Raw genomic sequence first — 20,940 nt, forward strand, 5'->3', positions numbered from 1 at the left:
GTGATTAGCAGTTGGCCCTTATCACAGGGAATCCAATCTATTCAGGGTTCTTTTCTGTTGTTTTTCTTTTTTTTGTTTTCCTTGTTTTTTTTTTTTTTTTTGGCAAATTCAGGGTTTCTAATGTTGAAATTTGGGAGAGAGACTGAAGCCTTTTCATCTGCAGTGAAATCACCCCCCATCTCTCATGAAAAACAAATCTCACTCTACAGGTCAAAGGGGGAAATGGCTGAAAGTAGTATCATTATCAGTAAACTAAGGGAACATTCCATTACCCTGTGCAAACCCAAACACAAAGCTGTTTTTAACATACACTGGGTATACTGGCACACATAGGTACATCCTAGGCCAAACATGAGAGTTACGAATTATCATAGATACAGCTTGCAGCACAGCCAGAGCAAGACGGGAGAGTTCACATGCGGAGAGCCCACCTAGGTTTGACTGAAATTCTCTGCAAAAACACATTCAGCACATACACAAGAAGCCCTTCGTGCATATGAAGCTCCTCCACTGCTTTTAGAAAGATGTCTTTTTCTTTCAGCCACAATCTGTTTCTGCCTTCATTTGTTGTAGCCATCTCATTCTGTTTGAAATCAGACTTCTGTGCTCAGAGCCGAGTACCGTGGCCGATAATAGCTTTCCGGTGAAGCACGCTTTTTCTTGGCCAGCAAAAACACTGGGCTCGCTTTTGTACAAAGAGTTTCACATCACACGTATGAGATGTTGGCAGTGAACTGTCAGACAACATTTCCTGCTGTTAATCTGCTAGGGATTCAAGTCACTAAGCCAATGAGTGCCAAGTGAATGCAGAGAAGGAAGCCTGGGGAAGAGGGATGACGGAGAGACACAAACTTTTAAACCTGAATCACAAAAAAGAACCAGAGGCCCTAATTCAGAACGACAGGGGACTTTGAGAAATACTTCCTGGGAACCATCATTGTTGTTCAGTCACTAAGTCGTGTCTGACTCTGAGACCCCATGGACTGCAGCATGCCAGACTTCCCGGTCACCATCTCCAGACTTCCTTTCACCATCTCGCTGAGTTTGCTCAAATTCATGTCCATTGAGTCAGTGATGCCATCCAACCATCTCATCCTCTGTCACCCCATCTCCTCCTGCCCTCAGTCTTTCCAAGCATCAGCATCTTTTGCAATGGAGTTGGCTCTCTGCATCAGGTGGCCAGAGTATTGAAGCTTCTGTTTTAGCATCAGTCCTTCCAATGAATATTCAGGGTTGATTTCCTTTAGGACTCATAGCTTTGATCTCCTTGCTTCCAAGGGACTCTCCTGAGTCTTCTCCGACACCACAATGCAAAAGCATCAGTTCTTCAGTGTTCAGCCTTCTTTATGGTCCAACTCACATCTATATATGATTTCTTTCCAAGACAATTCTCCGAAAATAAGAAAAATCAAACAAAATCCCCAATTGTGATTTATAACTCATTTGTTCAAGTAAAAACCTGGAGGCAACGCAGATGCTGACAGTGAAAATGTAACTTTTCATACTATACATTTAACAAGTATAAATTTGTACAATGGTCACTTTTCAAATCTATACAGCAGGGGTTCCCAGCTTCCAGGATCTAATGCCTGATGATCTGAGGTGGAGCTGACGTAACAATAGAAATAAAGTGCACAATAAATGTAATGTGCTTGAATGTGCTGAAACCATCTCCACCCCTCCAGTCGGTGGAATCATTATCTTCCAGGAAACTGGTCCCTGGTGCCAAAATGGCTGGGAATCACTGCTAAGACAACGATGAATAAACCTGAATAATAACAGTCAGTGCTTTAAATAAATAGGTCTTAAGTGAACCAGTGTCCTTTTCACCAACTGTCTCCTCCAATTAACAGGACAAGGCTGTGAGCAAGCACACAGAGGAAGATTTCAGGGTTCTTACAGAAACTACTCTCATAATTTGGGGCTTCCCAGATGGCGCTAGCAGTAAAGGGCCACCTGTCAATGCAGGAGATGTAAGAGACGAGAGTTTGATCCCTGGGTTGGGAAGATTCCCTGGAGGAGGGCATGGCAACCTATTCCAGTATTCTTGTTTGGACAATTCCATAGACAGAGGAGCCTAGTAGGCTATAGTCCAGGGGGTTGCAAAGAGCCAGACATGACTGAAGTGACTTAGCATGCATGCACGCACTCTCATAATTCAAAAATGTAATTATATCCTTTCACCAGTAAAATTGTGGGTTTAAATTAAAATAATTGTGTAACCTATGAAAAAGCTATAATGAAAATAGAAATGTCTGGCAAAAAAACAGGATAGGTGATCATACTTTCAACTATCCTTAGGATCAGTCTGGCCTTCACTGAAAGCATATCATCTTTCAGATTAGCATTGAAATGCAGTAGATGCAGGGGAAAAGTCTTTGCAATCATCAAACTTGTTGACCCTACAAACATATGTTCTACAGCTCTGTTGGACACAAGCAGTAGTCTGTGTAGACTCCCTGGGTACTGCCAGGTCTACACGCCCAAGGTCAGATGGTTTGGACCATCCGCTCTGGATCAGGGACATCCTGGCTTAATGCTCCTGAGCTAGCAATCGTGAAAAGCCAGCGTTAATCCCTTGGCCTGTCAGCTCCCGCTCCTGGGGGCAGGGGCGGGTGGAGCCTGCTCAGCTCTGCACAGAAGAGAGGCCAGGACCGTTCTAGAATTAGACCCACCCTGCCCCTTGGGATACACGAGGTCCCCCCTCACCCTGCAGCCATCCTAAGAGCTCACTGAACCTCGGAGAATGTCACTCTGCTGACACCTGAACCTCAGATGGTGATTTCTTTGCATTCTGTGGTTATATATATTTTTAAAGCATGAATTGCATTAGCAAATGGTAACAAAATAACAATCACAGAAAAACTGAAATGACAAGGCGAACTGAATCTAGAAGACGAATGGCTTTTAAAGTAGGTACAGGCTTTTACCCCAACAAAGAGCTGTAACATTCTTTCACTGACAGGAAAATTAAAACTGTTCTATTTAAGCAAAAAGTCAAATATTACAGTTTTGTTCAGATGATTCTGCTTATTTTCCTATGCTCGCCTGAAAGCAGCCATCTTTCCTGGACCTTACTAGCATTCGGGGTTGAACTGGGAGGTTCGGGGCTGAGGGACTTTGGGAAGTTCTTCAGGACTCGGGCAACCCTGCTCCCCCTTCTTTGAAGGCTGATCCTCGGAGCCAGTCCTGCCGGCTCCCTCCTGGCTTAATAAGGACTGTGGGGCAGCAGGATGCCTGGGGTCTGAGGGGTTTGGAGGGGACGGGAAGTGAAATTCCAAGGAGGTCACCCCAAGATGTTATCAAGTGTATTTTCACTTCTGCTTTTATATCCCCCAAGAATCTTTGTGAGAATAAACCCACATGGGAAGAGCAGAAGCTGGCTATTGGATTCAGTTCCAGCAGCAGAGCCAGCCAGCGTGAGGATGAAGTCAGAGCCCGTGATGGCGGGGAGGAGCCCCTGACCTCCTGCTCCGTCACACAACCTTCCTCCAGTTCCTCCCCACTCCCCCTGGATTCCTTCTGCAAACAAGTCTGCACAAGCCAGCTTCACACTCTGGTTCCCCGCATCACACCATCCCTCATCCTTCAGATAGCTTCTCAAGCATCCCTTCCTCCAGGACCAAGTCCCAGAGAACGTTTTTTACAGCTCCTGCATCGCACTTGTCAGGGTGGCATATTCCTGCTGGTTTGCTGATTTGAGTAATGTTAGTGGAAGAAGTGGGCTTCCAGTGAACAACTGGGGTGTTTTTATCATATGGACACTGTGAGGCGAGTGTTCAAAACATGGGTTTTATGGATTCATCTCTTCCCACCTTCTTCCTCTCGTTTTCTCTTGGTGCCGCTTTCTGCTTATTTATTTTCTTCTCATTATATTCCATGTATGTCTCTGTATGAGTGTGTGCTCCATTGTGACCCTACAGACTATAGCCCGCCAGGCTCCTCTTTCCTTGGGACTCTCCAGGCAAGAATACTGGAGTGTGCTGCCATTTCTTTCTCCAGGGGCTCTTCCCAACCCAGGAATTGAATCCGAGTCTCCTGTGTCTCCTGCATTGGCAGGCAGATTCTTTACCACTGAGCCACATGGGAAGCCTACATGTATGTCTGTAAAATACCTTAAGGACATGGCTGAGTATACATCATAGAAACCCCAAGTTAAAATAAAATGTATTTTTGAAACAAAGTACCTTTAGAATTTGAGTGGTTTTTTTTTTCCCCTATGATGATGAATTCTTGACCTCGTATTATTAAGGAAGCTTGTCAAAACAAGATATTTTGGACAGTGCTTTGTTTTTTAAGGAATAACTGGAGACCTGAACTGAAGCATTTTGCTTCAGGTAATCCTTGAAAAGCATCCCATGTGTTTGACAAGTTCAGCCTAGGGGCACTTCCCCAAAGAACGTGGCGGCTCTTTAGGGACTTTATTTGCTGTCACCACGGCATTCCATAAGAAATAACAAGTCTCTTTATTCCTTCCAAACACCATCCTAAGAACCAATTCCTTGTGCTCACTGTCCGTCCGCATACCATCACTCATGCCTACAAGCAGCAGTGGGATGAATAAAGTGCATTCCTAAGTGCAAATAGGACTTCGAGATTGGCATTTCTTTCAGCCTTATTGGAAAGTGACCCCAAATGTGCATACCAGTTACACACAGCTGTGTGTCACACAGGACACAGACATTCTGATACAGCAAAGATGCCTTGTTTGTTGTGGAGAAGAAACCCCCCACTGATCAAAACCTTGCATGAATTAGTATCTAATCTGGCTATTCAGTATCTAATCCTGGAACCAAACCACAGGAAACAGTCACTAGACAACACTAACAAAACAGATGAGTCTTGGCAGGACAAGCAAAAGGACGACCCAAATCCCATTTATCTAGAGATAAAACATCCACAATAGAAATCCAGCAAGGGACAGCATACCAGGTTATGAGAAGCTAACGTTCTTGATAGAACTGTGATGCATTCCAACGAGAATCCCGCAATTTAAAATCTGTGATCTAGTCTAGAAGAAGCAAATAAAAACCTGAAAGTGCATTGGCAGGTCATTACACACCACAGAACTGAAGAGGAAAAGAATCCGTGGTTTTACAGCTCTTGAGAGAAGGAAGCTGGGCTCAGCTTAGATGTCCATCTGCCCTAGACCAAGAGGAGGGGGAAGACGTGGGAGGAGGTGGTATTTCCTGAATGGACAGCAAGCCATGACCACAACCCTGAACTGGAAACCTGCGGACTATGCATTGGGTGGGTGGGGGCAGGGAGAGGGTACTGTTTCCTAATTTGAGATTTAAAGAGTTAAAAGAACTTCCTGAATAACACCACCCCTTCACAGTTACTGAATGATCACAGGAGGACACAGTATGCTGAAGTAAAATTAGTCCTGAGTGCAGTGTGTAAGTTGCTTCAGTCATATCTGACTCTTTGCGACTCCATAGACTGTAGCCTGCCAGGCTCCTCTGTCCATGGGATTCTCCAGTCAAGAATACTGGAGAATACTGGTTGCCATTTCCTCCTCCAGCGGATCTTCTCAACCGAGGGATCGAACCCTGTGTCTCTTATGTCTTCTGCATTGGCAAGTGGGTTCTTTACCGTTAGTACCACCCGGGAAGCCCAGTCCTAACAGTCTTGTTTAAATTTTTTAAGTTTGATGTAGATCATTTTAAAAGTCTTTATTGAAAGAATCTGTTACATATATATTGCTTCTGTTTTACGTTTCGGTTTTTTTTGGCCCTGAGGATTGTGAGATCTCAGCTCCCCAGCCAGGCTCGAAATCTGCACCCCTTTCATTGCAAGATGTAGTCAAAACTACTGGACCAGCAGGGAAGTCCCCTGTCTTGTTCAAGTGTTCCAAGAAACAGGGATCAGGCATTCCTTAGAGGAAATGTAACGTTACTGTCCTTATCACTTTGTGTAACTGAAATTCTAATGTACAAAGGACAGCAAAAAGCCAAATTAAAGAAATAAAGGGAGAACTGGATCGGACAGGAGGGAGAAGAAGAATCAATCACAGTGAATGACACTATTTCTCCACGGACAGTCCCTGCGGCATTCCATGGCCTCCCCTTTTCTGCTTTCAGTAGCGCCATGCCTTGACGGCAGTTAGAAAGTGATACTGGGAATGTTTCTCTGTGGAGAGTCTCTCCTGAACCTTTTTGAAGGAGACCCATTACTCGACCACAATTCAAAGATGCTTGCTCCTTGGAAGGAAAGCTAAGACAAACCTAATCAACGTGTTAAAAAGCAGAGACATCTCTTTGCCGACAAAGGTCCATCTAGTCAAAGTTATGGGTTTTCCAGTAGCCACATATAGATGTCAGAATTGGACCATAAAGAAGGCTGAGCACTGAAGAATTGATGCTTTCGAATGATAGATCTGGAGAAGACTCTTGAGAGTCCCTTGGACTGCAAGGAGATCAAACCAGTCAATCCTAAAGGAAATCAACCTTGAATATTCACTGGAAGGGCTGATTCTGAAGCTAAAGCTCGAATGCTTTCACCACCTGATGAGAAGCGCTGACTCACTAGAAAAGACCCTGATGCTGGAAAAGATTGAAGACAGAAGGAAAAGGGGGTGACAGAAGGTTAGATGGCTAGACAGCATTACTGACTCAATGGACATCAGTTTGAGCAAACTCCGGGAGACAGTGAAGGATAGGGAAGCCTAGCGTGCTGCAGTCTATGGGGTGGCAAAGAGTCGGACACGACTTAGCGACTGAACAACCGTAACGCTCAATCACAATCACTACTGTAATGTCCCCATGGGGTTGAGCACATCCAGTTCCTAAGCCAGGGGTTCAGCCCGAAGAGGCTGGGGCTGCGTGTAGAGGAGCGTCTGGGGGTGGGGTGGGGGAAGCTGGACAAGGCACTCCCACCCCAACTCAAGCGTCAGCGTTGCCCAGAGCTCCACTGTCAATGGTCTTCCCACTCATTCACTGGCCATCTGCACCATTTCATTCACTCCCCTGTGTGACTCACTGTAAATGGTACCGGCTCGCACAGTGCCTACCAGCTCTTCCAAAGGTCAAACAACGTATTCAACTGCAATAGTAGATTGCCACTTTCATATTCCAGGCATCTCAAATTCAATAGGTTTACATTAGTCTCCCCCGACGCCCTTTTCTTCTTATACTGTAGTCTACAAATGTGGATGCCATTACCAGGATGCTATTACCCTCTCTTCCCCTCCCTATATCCCTGCCCACACGTGCAGTTAATCATGTCTGCTCATGTTCAGGGTAGTTCTTCAAAATCCATCCTCTCCCCTCTGTCCCATTAGTCACCGTCTTGGTTCTGGTCCTCAGCAACTCTTGCCAACTAGCATCCCTGTTTCAATTATTATTTAGTAGAAGTACCTTTTAAAAACACAAATGGTCAACCAGTCCCCAAAGCAAAACCCCTTAGAAGCGCCCATCACCTACTGTGATTTCTCATCTCCCTGGTGTATACACCCCGCCTGATCCCTGGGGTTTCAGACAGAGTAGATCTAACAGTTAGGTTATACTAGCTGGCACCAGCTACCTTTCGATAGGAACATTGTCCTAATCAGCTGAGCCCTTAAAAGCAGAGAGTTTTCTCCAGTTGGCAGCAGAAGGTGGGGAAAAGAGAGACTTGAATGTAGAGGAATCTAAGGTGGGAGAGGTTCTCTGTTGCTGGGACAGACGAAGCCTCATGGACTGACAGCAAACTCAGCAGCCCTGAGTCGTCCCTGGCTGACAGGCAGCAAGAGGGGTCCTCGGTCCTACAACCAGAAGGAAATGCATTCCACCAACAGCACCAGAAAGCACATAGATGCATCTTCCCCTAGACCCGCCTCTAGATGAAGATGCAATCGGTGAAGTACATGACTTCTCCTCTATAAGATGCTGAACAATCCAGCCAAAAAATGTGAGATGAGATGTGTTACATCTCCAAGTTTATGGTAACGTGTTGTACAGCTAGAAACCAATTTCCTGGATGGCTCAGCAGTAAAGAATCGCCTGCAGTACAGGAGACACCGGGGAAGCAGGTTCAATCCCTGGGTCAGGAAGGTCCCTTGGAGGAGGAAATGGCAACCCACTCCAGTATTCTTGCTTGGAGAATCCCGTGGACAGAGGAGCCTGGTGGGCTACAGTCCACAGGGTCGCAAAGAGTCAGACAAGGCTGGGCATCCACACGAACAGAAAACCAGTATGTGCAAGTACCCAACCTTGTTAGCGGGTCAAGCCCATCCTTCCTGGCAGGCCCTTGGCCTTCCCTTTCCACTCTCAGCTGCTCCTGATGTTTCAGATTCTCCCTGTGTGCTTTTCTCATCTCCTCATCTGCCAAAATTCTAAAGAGAACTGTGTAAATATCCTGAGTACAATAAGAATTATTCTGGAAACGTAACAATAAGTAAATAAAATAAGTGAATGCTACTAGACTTAAGTATCACTGCAGGGAAAGTCAGCCAACACATTCTAATAATAAATATCTGCCAAAAATATGATTGGACATGTGCATACCATTTTTAACAGCATGAACCATTGCGGAGGAATCTTTGTTCGTGGGGAGGTATTTACAGTCAGCTAAAGATTTGGAGTCATGCTTTTTATACAGCAGCCCTATTTCAAAACCTAGATCCTAAAAAAGAAAGAAGAATCTAAGAAACGTGCCTTAAACAGCCACTCCCAATTTCTTCAGGCAAGAGAGAAAGTTCCCTACAAAAGCAGAGAATCTGTCTCAGCATGACATGGAAGTGAGCTGACTAGAGTTCCACTTCTTCCCTTTTTCTGAGTTGCTCCTATTGTCCCTGGTTATTTGCATTAAAACCCAGCACATCACAAAACTCCTCAAGGATAACAGGCTCACAAAGACTCTCCTATTCTCTACTTGCTACAGAAGGACAAATACAGATGACCTGCATTTTGTTGCTGTTGTTCTTGTTTAGTTGCTAAGTCATGTCTGACTCTTTTCGACCCCATGGATTGTAGCCCACCAGGCTCCTCCGTCCATGGGATTTCCCAGGCAAGAATACTGGAGTGAGTTGCCATTTCCTTCTCCAGATCTTCCCAATCCAGTGACTGAACCTGGACTCCTGCAATGCGGGCAGATTCTTTAATCATCTGAGCCACCAGGGAAACCTGCATTTTTAAGACATTCAAAACTGTGTGGTCTCAATGCTCTGCGGTAAAGAGCTGAATGGGACGGAAATCCAAAACAGAGGGCATATTATGTATATGTATGGGGTTTCCTTGGTGGCTCAGATGGTATAGAATCTGCCTGCAGTGCAGAAGACTCCAGTTTGACCCCCAGGTTGGGAAGATACCCTGGAGAAGGGAATGGTAACCCACTCCAGTAGTTTTGCCTGGAGAATCCCATGGACAGAGGAGCCTGGCAGGCTACAGTCTATAAGGTCACAAAGAGTTGGACACAACTGAGCGACTAACACACACACAAACACACACACCATATATGTACAGCTGATTCATTCTGCTGTACAGCAGAAAGTAACACAACATCGTAAAGCAACTAAACTCTGATTTTTAAAAAAACAGTAAAGAAATCTCTTCAAATAACACTACTCAGAGTTACCAAGGAAGAAACTGGAAGCTATATTGAATTAAGGCTAAGTGGAACAAGGGACTTCTGAAGGGATCAAGTGTGAAAGAAAAGTGGGTGACTTAGTCGGACACCTTCTCTAATAGATTTTCCTACCCACTTTGAGGAGTTCATCATCAACGCCAAGGACCACTGCCTCCTCACTCACCATAAAGTGGGAATTGGCTCACTAGAGGAGGCTAGTGCTGAAAGCCAGATATGGAGTATGTTCAATTATCTTCAGCACCTATTCAGGGTTGTTAAACACCTACTGATTTCTGGCATAACAGCAACAGACCCTTAGCCACATCTTCTGTCTGATCTCAGCAGGTTCAAGCCGGGCAGCCTGAGAAAAGCAAATTTCCTGTTTGAGGTCAGTGTCTCAGTCCTCACAAGTGGGTGCTGAGTGCAGTTACTTCCTGTTCATATTTAATAAAATCATTCAGCATCTCCCCAACTGCCAGATAAATGATTAACTCATATGGAAACACTGGATAATCTTCTTTCCAGGTTGGGGGAAAAAAAGCCTAGAAAGGGAGAGTCAAAATGAAATTCACTTTCTCAGATTTAAGAAATACTTTCCAGTGTTTACTATATTATTAGGCGATAAGCTGTGCTGTGCGTGCGTGCTCAGTCGTGTCCGACTCTGTGACCCCATGGACTGATGTCTGCCAGGCTCCTCTGTCCATGGGATTCTCCAGGCAAGAACACTGGAGTGGGTTGCTGTTTCCTTCTCCAATGCATGAAAGTGAAAAGCGAAAGTGAAGTTGCATGGTCGTGTCCGACTCTTAGCGATCCCATGGACTGGAGCCTACCAGCTCCTCCGTCCATGGGATTTTCCAGGCAAGAGTACTGCAGGGGTGCCATTGCCTTCTCTGGGTTTTCAAACTATGATCCTCATATTCAGCTCTCTTCCTGTGCCAACTGGACGCTGGACTGTAAGGTGTACATGGCAGTCAAATCCTGACACTAACTGCTGCCTGACTGTGTGCACTTCCCTCTAAGACCAGATCAGCTGGTATGTGGACAGACACCACGAAATTGTGTGCAAGCTGGTTTTCTGTGACTATTTTACTGTGTCCCTAAGACAAGGACTTTAATATCATTGTCCTCCAGGCTTCCAGAACCTACCTATGCATTTTGTTAGAATGTGAGTGCAGGACTGAACTAGAGTTTATTCCGTCCTCCGACCCTAAGAACCTGCTATTCTACAAGACTTGAGCTCTGCTGTCCAAGAAGCGACAAGGTCAAAGACACCTGCCTCTGACATTGAAGGTAACAACAACAACAAAAAGTGGTATCACATTCAAGAGATGATCCACCATGTAGACATTTTCCCAGGTTATGAACTAACTTTGAAAAGACTTTTCTCATTTTGTGGTTGATGCCAGTAGCGTTCTCCCTAAACTTCCCACAGAGCCCAGACTATGGCCGGAAAAAGAAAGGCATCAATTTAAATGCTAACAAAAAGGAGACGAGCTATAATCTTGAAAATTATAACCTGTCTTTCATGGGGGAAATGCTGTAATTATGAAACGAACTGGCAATTGATCAGGAAGATTGGGGGAAGAGATCACTGTATTGTGGAAAGTGTTTCTCTCCAGAAAGGATGGTGAGGGTCCCAGATCAGACTTGCCTTTCCACTCTGAGTAGGACACGCAACAACTATACAACTAGCTCCCAGTCATTTCGTTCTGGCAAGGAGTGGAGATCAGCTGGAGCTCTGGTCCCTTCCCCACTTTGAAGAGCTTCTGTAAGACACTTTCCCAGCTGTTTTCCCCTTCTTACCCAAAATTAAAAAGTGCTGCTTCCAAGTTCTACTCTTCACAGAATATCTTTTTTTTTCAATTGAAGTAGAATTGATTTACAAAGTTGTGTTAGCTTCTCATGTAATGCAAACTGAAAAAAAATATTTTTTTCAGATTATCTTCCATTATAGGTTATTACAGGATATTGAATAGAGTTCCCTGTGCTATACAGTAGGTGCTCTGGTTTACCTACTTTATATGCAGTAGTTGTAGTCGAGCATTACTTTACTTTACTAGTATGTGAGATGAAATGTAAAGTAATGCTCAAAATTCTCCAAGCCAGGCTTCAGCAATACGTGAACCGGGAACTTCCAGATGTTTAAGCTGGTTTTAGAAAAGGCAGAGGAACCAGAGATCAAATTTCCAACATCTGCTGGATCATGGAAAAAGCAAGAGAGTTCCAGAAAAACATCTATTTCTGCTTTATTGACTATCCCAAAGCCTTTGACTGTGTGGATCACAAGAAACTGAAAAATTCTGAAAGAGATGGGAATACCAGACCACCTGACCTGCCTCTTGAGAAATCTGTATGCAGGTCAGGAAGGAACAGTTAGAACTGGACATGGAACAACAGACTGGTTCCAAATAGGAAAAGGAGTACGTCAAGGCTGTATATTACCCTGCTTATTTAACTTATATGCAGAGTACATCATGAGAAACGCTGGACTGGAAGAAACACAAGCTGGAATCAAGATTGCCGGGAGAAATATCAATAACCTCAGATATGCAGATGACACCACCCTTATGGCAGAAAGTGAAGAGGAACTAAAATGCCTCTTGATGAAAGTAAAAGAGGAGAGAGGAAAAGTTGGCTTAAAGCTCAACATTCAGAAAACGAAGATCATGGCATCCGGTCCCATCACTTCATGGCAAATAGATGGGGAAACAGTGGAAACAGTGGCAGACTTTATTTTGGGGGGCTCCAAAATCACTGCAGATGGTGACTGCAGCCATGAAATTAAAAGACGCTTACTCCTTGGAAGAAAAGTTATGACCAACCTAGATAGCATATTGAAAAGCAGAGACATTACTTTGCCGACTAAGGTCCGGCTAGTCAAGGCTATGGTTTTTCCTGTGGTCACGTATGGATGTGAGAGTTGGACTGTGAAGAAAGCTGAGCACCGAAGAATGGATGCGTTTGAACTGTGGTGTTGGAGAAGACTCTTGAGAGTCCCTTGGACTGCAAGGAGATCCAACCAGTCCATTCTGAAGGAGATCAACCCTGGGATTTCTTTGGAAGGACTGATGCTAAGCTGAAACTCCAGTACTTTGGCCACCTCATGAGAAGAGTTGACTCATTGGAAAAGACTCTGATGCTGGGAGGGATTGGGAGCAGGAGGAGAAGGGGACGACTGAGGATGAGTTGGCTGGATGGCATCACGGACTCGATGGACGTGAGTCTGAGTGAACTCTGGGAGACGGTGATGAACAGGGAGGCCTGGCGTGCTGCGATTCATGGGGTCTCAAAGAGTCGGACACGACTGAGGAACTGAACTAAACTGAACTGAACTGAGTAATAGTTGCTGTTTTTGTTTTAGTTGCTAAGTTGTGTCCAACTCTGCAACTCCATGGACTGTAGCCCACCAGGTTCCTCTCTCCATGGGATTCTCCAGGCAAGAATACTGGAATGGGTTGCCATTTCCTTCTCCATGGGATCTTCCAAGCCCAGGGATTGAATCTGCCTCTCTTGCATCTCCTGTACTGCCAGGTGGATTCTTTACCATCATGCCACATGGGAAACCCATATATAGTAATGGGTATACTTTAATCCCAAACTCCTAATTCATCCCCCCTCTTTTTCCCTTTTAGTGACCATAAGTTTTCTATGTCTGTGATTTTCTTTCTACTTTGTAAATAAGTTCATTTCTATCTTTTTAAAGATTCCTCATGTAAGTGATATCATGTTTGTATTTCTCTGTCTGACTTACTTCACTTAGTATGATAATCTCCATGTCCATCCATGTTGCTGCAAATGGCATTATATCATTCTTTTTTATGGCTGAGTAATATTTCATTGTATATATATACCACAACTTCTTTATCCATTCCTTTGTCAATAGCCATTTAGATTGTTTCCATGTCTTGGCTACTGTGAATAGTACTGCTATGAACATAGGGGTGCAGGTATCTTTCAGGGCATCTTATTTCATGATAGTATAGCCAGAAGCAAGGCCTTGGTGGTCCTTCTGAGGTTTAAGAACTCTTGAGAAGATGACATCCTTTCCATCAACTCAACCTGTCTCTTAGATGAGGATGAAATGGTTGGATGGCATCACTGACTCAATGGACATGAGTTTGAGCAAACTCTGGGAGACGGTGAAGGACAGGGAAGCCTGGCATGCTGTAGTCCATGGGTTCACGGACACAACTGAGCACCTGAACAACAACAAAAAGAGTTCTGGAGCAGAGGGCAGGAGATCTGGGCTCTAGCCCTTCATGGTCCTTTCCAGGCTGTGTATCCTCAGGCATAACATTAACTACTCTGGGCCTACTTCCTCTTTGGTGAAATGGGACAGGAGACAAAGTTATCTCCAATGACCCTTCTGGATCTAAAACTGTGTGAGTCCTGAGGAAGAGACTCACCAGCTCTGTCTAAGCTTGAAGTCTTTGCCTCATTTGGTTTCCAGAGCCTGGAATATTGCAGGCCCTCAAGAAATGCTTTATATCAATGTCTTCCTTGTCATCTTTTGCACACTGTGTGATGTCAGTACTAGGGACTGGAACGGTTGTAAACAAGAAAAAAGAAGGCTCATTACGACAAATCAGAATTAAGACTCAAATGATCCATCCCCTTGTTAAAAACTGTTTCAGTACCTTCCATGTACAAATCAATCAATGTTTTCTACAAAATACAGAGATGTGAATGAGATGCCTGGTGGAGACAACTCCTCAAGAGATGTTTGGAAGCTGTAATCAAGGGCCTTCTCTAGGAAGGAGGCTAAAGAAGCTCAGCTAGTGGCAGAGACTCCTGTCCTGGGATCCTGAATCAGCTTGGAGCTGTGTGACTGGGAGGCTGTGGCCCCTGTTACTTTTTGAAATGAAAACTAGGAGAAAAGTTTTTAACACTTTTAGTAAAAGAGTTTGTTTCTCTTAAACCTTCAAGAAGTCAAATCTGAACACCTGGGGAAGACTGCATGCTGACTATGTCAGGTAAATAAGAAGGTGCCTGTTAACAGTCCTCGTGTGCCACTGTTCCTGCGGTTGCTCAAAGAGTCACTGCACAGGGAAGCTGAGTTTATTAAAGCCCTTCTGTGGTCAGGAGCCCACTGGTCTTCAGGCTGGAAGGTTAAGCTGCAAGACTGGGCCACTTGGCCACAGCATGTAACATGTTTTGATGTAGTAAAACATATAGTTGAACAGAAACCCACTGAGAGGTTAAATCCAAATTTACACAATTATACAGAATCAAAACCTCTGAATTACGTAGTAGTTGAGTGAATGATACTTGTACTGGTTTGAAAAAATTCTTATCTTTTATTTTTTACAACTACAACTTCCATGAAAGGCAACAGGTGTTCTATTCAACCTTCTGCATAATCGCAATTCTATTTGTTGTCCAATCAAGAACTTCTAAGAGCTTCCCTAGTGGCTCAGATGGTAAAGAATCTATCTGCAATGTAGGAGACATGGGTTCAATTCCTGGGTTGTGAAGATACTTGGGAGAAGGGAATAGCAACCCACTTCAGTATCCTTGCATGGAGAATACCACAGACAGAGGGGGCTGGTGGAGGAGCTACCATCCATGGGGTTGCAAAGAGTCAGACACTACTGAGCAACTAACACACACTTTTTCAAGAACTTCTAAAGGGGCCATAAGGCATTTTAACCATGTAACCTAGAGAAGATGGAAAATTCAGACAGTTATTTTGTTTTTCCAACTAAACCCCTGTGAGTAGAATACATGAAACAGAAGCATGATATGGAAAGTCAATTGGATCACAAGCAAGACAGGGTATTTGGACATTTTTTAAACAGCCCCTTCCTAACAGTTAGAAGGTCATGAAAGCATATTTAGAGGGAAAAATATTCCTTTATCCTCTCTGGTCCTTTGGAAGCATCTCTGAATAGTAGCAAGAAGTGCATCTTGGAGTAAACACTCTGGATTTTGGAAAGATCTGAGTAGTACTTAGTCATGGAGTCCATCAACCTGCAGGCCTCTGGGCATGGCCAAACTTGAGGGGATGTCTGAGCTGCAGGCTTTTAAGGTTTTACTGCTATACTTAAGTCCCTTCTGTATTTGCCCAAATCTGATGGAAAGATCTCTCCAGAGAGGCTAGAGTTATTTCACCTACGGGCATCATCCCCTGGATTCCAACCCCACATGGGATTACCTGGGGCTCAAAAGCACTTGGTCTTGCTCATGACTAAACCAGCAACACAGTGGGACCTTGTGAAAAACAAAGTCTGCCTTCAAGGTCTACCTTCTGCCACTTTTGAGGTAAAGCTTGGGACTCTGCCACCTGTTGGGTTTCTTATGGAGAACAAACCAAACTACACCTGAAAATGACTTAAAAGATGGATGAAATATGGATTCAAAGTTCAAACCATGTCTATTTTATTTTCCTAAAACCAAATCAGACTAGATGAAAATGGTGTCCAATAAGAGGAAACACTTCTAACTGGATAGTCATCAGAAAATACAGTGTATGCTAATCAGACCCGGAAACAATGAGAGTGAAATTAAAATAAAATAAACATGATAAGCACCACTTCCTCTATTGTTGTGACTGGTACTTCTGTTTATTTTCTCTTTTAAAATTCATGTTCAAGAACTAAATAGCAATGATGACGGTGACATACTGGCCATAGGAAGTAGCTTGCATTCTCTAAAGGTCCAATAAAAATGACAGGAAAAGAATGGCACTATTGGTGATTTTGTTGGCAAATGTGACAATCCTCTGGCCTGCAAACATTGCCCAAACATGCATATCAAATTGCTGATCATCAGATTTTTGTTCTTATAGTTTATGTGTAATTAGTTCTTTTTATATTTTAGATAGTCATGATGAAGAGTTTGAAAAAAATGACTGAGGAAATACATCTCTCAAATGGAAAAACACCCAGTGTTACAATGATCTACGGCTACTGTTGGAGGGAAATTTGAAAAATCCAGCACAATTGGAAAGGGCTTCCCATCAAAACAGTGGAGGTGGGATCTGTACACTTCATGAAGTCACTGTTTTCAGAGAGCAAAGGCTTCTTGTATCTTGATTTTCAGGGTCGCTGGGTTCCCTCTGCTGCCGCACTGCTGGGCAAGGGGAAAAGCTACCTTCTACCATCAAAAGAAGAGAGAATCAGGTACAGGTAAAGTGTGTGTGTGTGTGTGTTGGCAGGGGGTCCTTTGCTGGCAACTATAAATTCTCATGACACAGTCGTGGCAAACTGAGCCTTGTTGATTTTGACGCTGAAACATTAAAGGCATTAAATAAGCCAGGGAGGAAAAACAGCTAGGCACAGAGATTTCATTAAAACAAAATGCCTTGTTTGAGGTCTTATTCAACTAAAAAAAAAAAAAGGGGGGGGTATTCCTCTTACTGTCTCCTGCATTCTATTCTTAATTCACTTGCTCGAGTTGGGGACAGGGGTTGGGGGTGGTAATCCTGCTTCTCCAGAGTTCTGTGCTTCTCTCCATGAGTCTTAGAACAGGAAAAGGCACTGGAAGCATCAGAGCTGCTAGTTTCCAGAGATGCACCTGTGCTTTCTGCTGGAATTCTCCCTGTGTGAAACACTATCCACTTTCTTCCAGACTGTTCTTTAGAAAACTCTGGTAGTCTTGACTAGAGGATTGCTGGGGAACCCTATTTCCTCCATTATATAAATATAATTCAGTAGAAAGACTCACCCTCAAGTTAAGGAAGAAAGCTTCTCTTGACTTGAATTTTTCCAGAAGGTGGATCCACATTGGAAAAATGCAACGTTGCTAAAGGTTACAAAAGCGCTTTAAGCTTCATAGTAAAGCCCACGTAAGAGTATATTACTGGATCTTCTCATTTCCAGAATAAACATCTGAATCAATAATTGAACACTTTGGGCTAAGCAATTAGGTAACATCAGAAGCAGCAGGCAAACTTGCAGCAAACGAATCTGTGTGTGGCAAACCTCAGAACACATATTTCACTCCCCACCCATTTTTCCTATTCAACCAGTCGGTGACAAACAAGCCCATTTCACTAAGCAACCCACTAATAATTGTCAGGTTACAGGATGACAAAAAATCTCTAACATGATAAATGAAATCACTTTTGATCTAAGAGTTTATTAAAAAATTTTTTCTATGTCCCTGTAATCTGTAGTGATTTGGTAATGCAACCCCATCCCCACCCTACATGATGTTATCAATGTGAAATGGATTTGAACCTTCCGTTCCAAGAAAAGCACTGGTGCGTGAGCGCATTACGCAGACTGTAAGGAACGAGGCAGGGGTTACAGGCAGAGAATATGGGGCCTCAGGTGGGCTTGGTGCTGGCTGTGTCTGAAATGAACAACCACACACACAGGTACAGATTCTCAGCACCCCTGGCAGAAGGGGGGGCCAGTGGAGTCATGTGGTGGGCGGGGTTTAAGCAGAGGGATGTGCGAAGGACCAAGGGCAGGCAGCTGGAGGCAGAGGAACAGCTCTTTAAACGAAAATATTAAATCTAAAATGGGGATCTCCCCCAGCTCAGCGCGGGGAGAAGATGCAGCGGGTGGTGGGTGGTGGACCTGGCGGACTTGTAGCTCCCGCCCGAGTTCTCACCCAGCCTGTGTTCTCGCGATACTCAGCAACCATCTGTGTCTACCGCTCTCAACAGCCCACGTTGCTCTCAGCTGTTAACGTGGTCCGGCCACACATCTCTGATAAAAGTCATTCACCCGCCCTTTCTCTCGAAGGAATTTTTTTTTTTTTTTCTTTACAGAAAGAGCACAGAGGAGCATACGCTTTTACACTTGAGCTGCAGATGTGAATTTTAAAACCCCTTTACACTCGAGCTGCAGATCCTATTCATTGTCCAAGCAGGAAAAGGACATTCACCATTCAAATTACCCTACCACTCCCGTGTACAGAAATCTATGTTTCCTCCAATTAACAACCCCGCCATATGTAATGCAAATAGAAAAAGTAAAATTCATTTCAATGACAGCTCACAGTCAGGATATTAAAGAAAACTTGATCTTTTAGAGGCCTCCAAAATGTTTTTCCTACCATGGAAAGTATTAGATATTTTGTCTTTTTTTTTTTAAAGAAGATCACATTTTTCCCTAGATTGTAACATTTTGGGGACAAGTATTTTCAGTAATTTGATGCCCTGTGAGAGACACTGGAAATAATTTTGTATTTAGAAACTGGGTCTGAGTAATTTTCCGGAGATCTGGAAAAACAAAGAGGCATCCTGCATGCTTTAGACCAATATGCCCCAGCTCTCAATATCTGGGACAAAAAAAATATTTTAAATATACACTTACCTCTACATCACAGGTATATTCTGATCCATCCAGAAGTATCACTTTGCACTGCATGCTTTTAGGCTTTTTGACAATCTTCAATGGAGATCGAGATAGTTTGCTGCTAGATGATTTCTGAGAAAGTTTATCGTCTTCAAATTGCTGATATTCGAGCTGCTTGGCAGGTCCGGTAGCAAACTCCTGGTCCTTGTCAGTGACCTGTGGAGAGCAAACAATGGACAGTTTTCATTGCAAGATAGGAAATAAATATTGCATTGCTCAGGCAATCAAAGGACACTGTAGAAACAGGATTTTCTATTTCCTACAGGATGAGGGATGTCTGAATTAGGACATAAGGAATGGATACACATACACAAAAATAATACTAACTGGTACACCTAAATAATTTCTGCCACCTGAATGTACCCATAGGAACTTCTTTCAGTTTGAATTAAGTATTCATACGAGAAGTGCTGAGTTCTTAGTGAATGCCATGAAGTTTCGCCCAAGCAAAGAAGGGTACAAATGACTTTTAAGCATTTTTTTTTTTTATATGGACCATTTTTAAAGTCTTTATTGAATTTGCTACAATACTGCTTCTATTTTATGTTTTGGTTCTTTGGCTCTGAGGCATGTGGGATCATAGCACCCTAACCAGGGGTCAAACCTGCACCCTCTTCATTGGAAGGCGAAGTCTTAACCACTGGACTACCAGGGAAGTTCGGGCTCCTGACTTTTTAAAAAGGCACTGGCTCTCAAAGACATAGTGAGCAGATGTATAGTTATCAGAAGGGAAAGGGTGAGGGGACAGATTAGGAATTTGGAATTAACAGATACATGCTTCCCAGGTGGCACTAGTGGTAAAGTACCTGCCTGCCAATGCAGAAGACATAAGAGACGTGGGTTCGATCCCTGGGTCAGGAAGCTTTCCTGGAGGCAGGGCATAGCAACCCACTCCAGTATTCTGGCCTGGAGAATCCCCATGGACAGAGAAGCCTGGAAGCCTACAGCCCATAGGGTCATAAAGAGTCAGACACAACTGAAGCAACTTAACATACACTACTATATATATATTAAACTAGATAAGCAACAAGTCCATACAGCACAGGAACCTATCTTCACTATCCTGTAATAACCTATAATGGAAAAGAATCTGAAAAAAAAAAATGTGTGTAGAACTGTATCACACTGCTGTACACCTGAAACTAATAAGACACTGTAAACCAACTATACTTCAATTAGAAAAAAACAAAAGCGTTGGCTAGTATAAGCCTTAAAAGTAATTAAATCATCTAAGATTGAATCTAATGTATTCTGCTTCTTTCATTCACTGGGTCGAGCTGTTTGGCAGGTCCTTTACTCCATGACCCACACTGCTCCATAAACATACCAGGTATCTTATAAACTGTAAAGCCTACAGAGTTTCAAGTGTTAATCTTCTCAGTAATTTTACAACTGTTAAAATACTTGATTTAGCTCTAACTCAATTCAATGACGGAGAAGGCAATGGCAACCCACTCCAGTACTCTTGCTTGGAAAATCCCATGGACGAAGGAGCCTGGTAGGCTGCAGTCCATGGGGTCGCTAAGAGCCGGGCACGACTGAGCGACTTCACTTTCACTTTTCACTTTCATGCATTAGGGAAGGAAATGGCAACCCACTCCAGTGTTCTTGCCTGGAGAATCCCAGGGACAGCAGAGCCTGGTGGGCTGCTGTCTATGGGGTTGCACAGAGTCGGACACGACTGAAGTGACTTAGCAGCAGCAGCAGCAATTCAATGAAGCTAGCAGTACTGAAATTAATTAAAAATAATCCTTTAAGTCTGCTCCCCCCGCCTCTTCATTGTGAAGAGCCAGTATAAGAAAATATCAAATCTGCTCAAAGGCTTTAATCTTCTTTCAAAGCCTAACAGTCCAGTCCAAGCTAGACTCAGAACTTTAAGAGGGAGCGATCCTACAGAACAGTAACATTCTCCCTTGAGTCAATCCCCTTGGAATCTCCCCGTGCCCTGCTCTCCAGTGACTTTTTCAACCCCTCTTCTATCTATTAGATTACCACCAATGCGTATTCAACCCATGGGCCCAACCACTGCTTCTACTGGTCTGCAAATACACTCTCAAAAGTCCAAAGACAGATATGTTCTTAGAAA

The 20,940-nt window shown here is 43.7% G+C and overlaps 1 protein-coding gene across 10 annotated transcripts in view; it reads right to left on the minus strand.

Annotated features, from left to right (window-relative positions):
* Positions 1-20,940, minus strand: part of EPB41L3 (erythrocyte membrane protein band 4.1 like 3) — a 137,801-nt gene that overhangs the window by 68,448 nt on the left and 48,413 nt on the right. For all 10 annotated transcript variants that reach the window (XM_018039677.1, XM_018039679.1, XM_018039678.1 and 7 more), the window contains exon 3: positions 18,813-19,010. In XM_018039677.1, coding sequence (XP_017895166.1) covers positions 18,813-19,010 — 198 coding nt within the window. The remainder of the gene's footprint in view (positions 1-18,812; positions 19,011-20,940) is intronic.

Source organism: Capra hircus, chromosome 24 (assembly GCF_001704415.2).
Source record: "Capra hircus breed San Clemente chromosome 24, ASM170441v1, whole genome shotgun sequence".
In the NCBI taxonomy this organism is placed as follows: Eukaryota; Metazoa; Chordata; class Mammalia; order Artiodactyla; family Bovidae; genus Capra; species Capra hircus.